The 6,582-nt window shown below is 40.3% G+C and overlaps 1 protein-coding gene across 1 annotated transcript; it reads right to left on the minus strand.

Annotated features, from left to right (window-relative positions):
- Positions 1-626: 626 nt before the first annotated feature.
- On the minus strand, positions 627-1,588 carry LOC114032142 (olfactory receptor 52A1-like). Its single transcript, XM_027847381.1, is given in 2 exon segments — positions 627-1,217; positions 1,220-1,588. Coding segments are annotated over 2 exon segments (960 nt in total).
- Positions 1,589-6,582: the final 4,994 nt, after the last annotated feature.

A 6,582-nucleotide genomic window follows, 5' to 3' on the forward strand; every position in this document is an offset into this window, starting at 1 on the left:
ACATCCTTGGGGTCAAGATCATAATTTTTATTCCTTTTCTTTCACATAACACCACCATGAGCTCAGTAGAGAAGTGAGTACTGACCATTTCTGTCATCATTCCATTTATCCTAATCATTATCCTCTCACACACTGTTGTCTGATCTGAAATGTTCACTCATGGATAGACTCAATACCAAGAATCCTCCTGTCTTAAGAGTTTTTCTTATTGGTACTTCCTATTCATTCTTTAGATAGATGCTGCTCCAAGATCTTAATCACCCTTCCTTCTGCCTAATTCATCACCACTCTGCTACCATGTTAATTTGAGGTCCTTGCCCTCTTGGGGGAATTTATTTCTAGTGTCCCTAAGATTCTCAATTTGACATCCTTCTAATTCTAAATTCTTGACCCTTTGCAAAAATTCATAAGTGTTTTTGTGTCCCTAAACCAGGCAGGTAGTCATAGTATTTCAAACTATGTAAACCCAGTATTATGGAATGAAAGAGTTGTGCTTTGCCTTTCAGAATATCACTCAGAATCCAATATTTAGACATTTTTTCTTAGAAATAGGCATAGAAATTCTTCCAGGGACAAAGTTCAAATGCCTGTCAAGTTCATGGGCTAATTTCTGCTACATAGATGAGTTAAAATTTAAGCCTTTGTCTCTGAAGGGAGAACATGGTGATCACTCTAATGCGGATCTCCTTAGTCTTCACTCCATAGACAATAGGGTTCACCACAGGAGGTACTAAGAGGTAGATGTTGGCCAGGAGAATGTGGACATAGGGAGCTACATGGTGGCCATATCGGTGCGCCAGAAAGGAGAACAGTGCCAGTGAGTAGCTGAGCACAATAATGGTGATGTGGGCTGTGCAGGTGTTGACTGCTTTGACCCTGGCCTCCTTCCCAGGCAGCCTCAGGACAGCCCTGAAGATAAGAACGTAGGAGGTAGAGATGAAGGAGATGTCACACCAACACAAACTCAGGATAACGGCCAGACCATAGAACTTGTTGACTCGAGTGTCACCTACAGCCAGTTTCACCACTGCCATGTGCTCACAATAAGAATGAGCTATTACTGTGGAGTGGAAAGATGTTAGCCTCAGTTTGATAAGGATGGGACAGAAGGAGATGAGAAGAACAGCCCTCATAACTACTACAATTGCAATGCCCAGCAGGACTTGAGGAGTCAGGATAGCTGTGTACCTCAGGGGCCGGCATATGGCTACATATCCGGATCCAATGCCACGGCTACCAGGATCCCAGTTTCAAACCCTGCCAGAGCATGCACAAAGAACATTTGGGTCAGACAGACATTGAATTCAATCTCTTTGAGGTTGAACCAGAAGATGGCCAAAGTTTTAGGGAACAGGACAGGGAAAATGCAAAGGTCATTTATGGCCAACATTGCCAAGAGAAGATACATGGGTTGGTGGAGTGATGGGTCCCTCCAGATGACAGACAAGATAGTACAGTTCCCCACAAGAGCAAGGAAGATCATGATGCAAAATGGAATCCCCATCCAGTGCTGTACAGATTCCAGACCAGGGACTCCCAATAAGATGAAATATACAGGGTTGACAAAGGTGGCATTGGAATCTTTCATGTTGTACATGTTACCTGCAGAGAAAGAACCAAAGCATAAGTGGAAGAGAAGGAAGAGGTGTCAGGGGATAGGAGAGTAGGGGAATCCATTTGACAGTCTATCATTGAGACATATGGTGGCACATAAATTGAGTTATAGGAGGTTCAAGGCATTAAAAGAAAAATACAATATTAAGGGCACCCTACAAAGTGTTCCCTTTATTGAAAAAGAAAAAGAAAGTGACCCTTTCCCCTTCTCAAAAACTTATTCAGCATCTCTGAACAAGAAAGTTTTGTTTTACATGTTAGGTATGATTTTTAAAATTATGAATAAAATAAATTTTGATTTGAATTCTAGTCTCCAAATTTGTTTTACTACTATTTCTGATATGTGTTCTTAAAAAAGGAGAAATGGTATGTATTGTATCCACATACATACTCATATACCCCTCCAAAAGAATGTAAGCATCTGGAGGGCAAGGACACTATTGATTGTGGTTTTATATCCCCAGGGAGTAGCACAGTACCTAACACATAGCAGGCATTAATAAATATTTGTTAAATAGAATTTTTAAGAAGAAAATTATCCTAATTTAATCCAAGTATTTGCTTCAGAAGTCATCTAGCCTGCATCCAAACTCCTACTGTATAATTCAATGACTGATATGCTTCTTACAAAGAGTATCTATACTGTGGGATCTAGTCTAACCTGGTAAGGCTAATTGCTTTGTGCTCATGCATCCAGTGACAATAATGAAGTACTTGCCATATCATCAGAAGGTCCAACCACACTGCTCATTTCCCCTACAGCTTGCTCTTCAGTCTGCCTCACCTATAAATTATCCCTCATTCTTCCTTGAGGATGATTCCACCCAGAGCCTGACTAGATGATAGTTGTTCCACGTCATTAGAAATCCAGCCACATTGCTCCCTTCCCCCTAGTATCCACCCTGCCCCCATCTCCCCCAGTTTTCTAATTTTTCTTTTATGTGTTTCCTTCCCCTATTAGAAGGTAGGCTCTTTGAGAGCAGGGACTATCTTGTTTTATTGGTTTCCTATCTCCAGCACTTAAAACAGCACCTCATAGATAGTAAGCACTTAATAAATGCTTGATCTATCTAATGCGGGACATTGACCAAAGCAGTGGTCCAAGGTGGAACTTCAAACAATAGGATTTAGGGAGATATTAGGAATCAAGGCAATCTTTTGGTCCTTATTAAATCTGTCCTTAGGGAATATTATCCCTGGCCCTTGTGTTTCCAAGGTGAACATTGTTCACCTCCAATGTGGCTGCTTCCAAACACAACAGCAATCCTACCCACCTTCTTCATAAAGAACCCCCAACACTTTGTTACATGTCCTCCTCCTTTTTTGACCATCCCAGGACATACAAACAATATTCATTTGCATACAATATACACAGAGATACATATAGCAACATATACATACTTACAAATGCCTACACAGACATACACAAAGAAGCACACAAACAGGTATACTGACAATCACATGCAAACATACATGGAATCATACACTTCACACAATCAAGGAAAATTTTCCTTTCCCCAGCCATTTTGCCCCCACTTCCTACCACCCCATCCAACCCAGTTCATGTCAGAGCCAGTTAGTGCCTGCAGCTTGGGGCAGGGAAGAAGAAAGAAATGAAGGACCACACAATACCCCATTCCCCTTACTGTGAAGAAGCACTTTTTACCTCAACTCCAACCCACATTGCTGCAGTTTCAGCCCATTCCTTCTTGTTCTGTCCATGTGGTCAAAGGACCCTAAAAGCATCCATAGCCCTGACACCCTGAGTCCAGAGGAGCAAGATGTCAGATCCATAGGCGATGTAGTGAATTGTGGGGTACCATCATCTCCTCAAGTCCAGGATCCCTGTGAGGAAAAAAAACAAGCCTCAGCTGATGTTTATGTCCCAGGGAATGGATTCACCTGTAGCAGTACAAATAAAAGTATATAAAAGGAAGAACAAGCTGAACATGAAAGAGATTGTAGGGCAAATAAGTTTCCCTGAGCTCAGATTCCTGTCGGGCTGAATTGAGCCAAGACAACCATCTTTCTTGGAGTCTAGAGGATGGACTACATATGGTTAACTAGACTGACAAATAAATGATTAAAAAAATTCCCTTACTTATGCACCAGAGTCCATAATCATCATGAACTTAGGACCCTGGCTAGACTTCCCCCACACATTTTTGTCATTTTTTTTTAGAAAATGAGAGATTACTTTCTTTTGAAGGAGGGAAATATTAAAATAAAAATGAAGCATTTAGAATGCTCTGTAGACATAGATAAATCTCATTTGAGTCCTGTTTGTACTCAAAGACCCAACTGTAGCACTGCTGTGTCCCATTCTCTTATCCCTTGAGTTCTGCTGTGAAAGAAGACAATGGGAGAGACCTAGGATAAATGCTTCCCATTTGAAGGGTGAGATGTAGAGAGATTGGCCAGTGTTCTTTCAGAACGTTAAGACAAGAAAGAAGCAAGAAACTATGTAAGAGTAGGCTGAGCCTTAAGTTCTTTCATAGATTTACAGAATATCAGCTGTTCCAACAAATACATAAAAACACATCTTCTCTACATCATCCCACAATAAGTGGTCATCTAGGATATATTTGATGTATATTGTATTCCAGTGAAAGGGTTTTTACAACATCCCCAGGGAACCCACTTTTGGACTGCATTAATTGTTAGGAAGCTTTTCTTTGATATCAAACCCAAACTTGTCTCATTATAACTTCAACTCATTGCTCCTGGTTCTACCCTCAGAGAGCAAATGGAATGCATATCTAATATACATACAAAATTATATGTGTGTATATGTATAGATCTTGTTTGTACTTAATTGCTTGCATGCTGCCTTCCCCATCAGATTTTTTTAGTTCTTTGAGGACAGGGACTGTTTCTGGCTTTTTTGTATATCCAGCACTTAGCACTGTGCCTGGCACATAGTAGGTGCCTAATAAATGCTTGTTGACTTGTTGACTTCCACATGACAGCCCTTTGAATATTGAAGACAACTATCACCTCCCCCAAAAAGTCTTCTCTTTTCCACACTAAACATTCACAGTTATATCAGCCAGTTCACATATGATATGGATTCAAGGCTATATGAATCCATCATCATGGTTGCCCTCCTCTGAACATTCTCTACTTATCCATGGCCTTTTGAAACTTTAGTTTCCAGATTTAAACACAAAATTTCAGATGTGAAGTAACTAAGGCAGGCTACAAATAGACCATCCCCTCTACAGTCCTGAACGTATGCCTCTCAATGCATCCTGAGTGCATTAGCTCTCTTGAATGCCTAACTGGATCATATGATCATAGAGTTTAAATTGGAAGGAACCTAAGAGGTCATCATATCAAACTTCTTCATTTTGCAATTAAGGAAACTGAGGCTGAGAGAGGTTAAATGATTTTCCCAGAGTCACACAGCAAGTAAATGTCAGTGGTGAGATTCACATAGAGTAAGGTCTTTCTGACTCCAAGTCCAACATTTTATCCACAAAACCATACTAGATGACATAATAAAATACCAGACTTACAGTCAAGACCTACCTGAGTTCAAGTCTTGCCTCAGACACTTATCAGATGTGTGGCCCTGGGCAAGTCACTTAACTTCTCTCAGCTTTAGTTTTCTCATTTGAAAAAATAGGAAGAGTAAGAGCATACATAACAGGTCTGTTGTACAGATCAAATAATCAAATATCTGTATAATGTTTTACAAATCTTTAGAGCAGTATGTAAATGTTGATTATTATATCAAATACTCAAAATTACAGTCATCTTGAGGAAAGTTTTGATTAAGACTCTTAAGAAATCTATAGTTTCCTGACTTTCTAACTCTCCTTGAATTACTTTTGCTTCCCCATTTTTTCCTTGTAGTTAAGGCAAAACCTAAAACACTCCCAAAGAGCTTTGTGTTAGTTTCATGGAGCAGAGGAAAGGAGAGAATTTTGGAGATTGTCCCATTCCATTAGGAGGTGAGAAATAGGGGATAATAACCAAAATAATGAGAATTTGGAGACCTAGGTACAGTGATATGTTGGAATGGGCTCATTTGGGCTTTGGGAGAGCCCAAATGGTTGTTAAATTTTCAGTATGAGAAATTATACCTTGGAGACAGACAAATGCTACTGATCACTGATTGATTTACTGTTTTGTTGATTTCTAGACTTAAGGACGTGATGGAGAAAATGTTAATAATGCAGATTCAACTTAAGAGTGTGTCATTCATTTTTAGGGGAGAGGGGGAGAGCTGATGGTCAAACATTTACCAGAACAACCTTTCCTAGATTGTATTTATTTCCTGTGTCTTCGTGAAAGCCACTTCATCTCTCTGGCACTCAGTTCACTCATCCATAAAATGAAAGAGTTTAGCTGGAATATCTCCAAATTCCCCCCTCCCTTTCAGTTCTAACATTCTATGATTCTCCAGAAATAGGATGATCTGAGAGCCACATTTACACTCAAAAGTTATCCTAAGAAGTCGTGTACTGGCAAGATGATTTGAACACCAGCTGGCCCCAAATACACATACAAAGCCCATTCTTACCAGCCTTTCTGACACCGCCCCTCATCTCCATCATTTCTTTTAAATCTCTACCCTACTAGTCCTTCTGAAAACACACTGACCTTTTTCTTCATGAAATTTACCCCTTCCCTGTCTCCTGCTGCTTATTGAGACATGGCAAAAAAACTGTCAAAAAGTCTCCTTCTACACTCACCATTATCCATGTAGAATACAAGCAGAGAGTTACAGAGGACACATCAGTGTGAGGAGGAGAAGAGAGGGAAGTGAAGGAAATGAAACTAAATCTGTGTAGCTTCAGGGAAGGATAACAGGGTGAGCAGGTAAATGTGGGCAATCTACATGAAGCACTCAGTGGACTAGTGAGTGTTGGGAGCTCAGGTAGGGCCAGTAAGTAGATAAGTAAGGAAGGCTCAGGTTGAGACTGGGTAAGGACAGGAGTCGGGATGATGGGTGAACTGTGT

Source organism: Vombatus ursinus, unplaced genomic scaffold (genome assembly GCF_900497805.2).
Source record: "Vombatus ursinus unplaced genomic scaffold, bare-nosed wombat genome assembly UNPS02015400.1, whole genome shotgun sequence".
NCBI classification, from domain to species: domain Eukaryota; kingdom Metazoa; phylum Chordata; class Mammalia; order Diprotodontia; family Vombatidae; genus Vombatus; species Vombatus ursinus.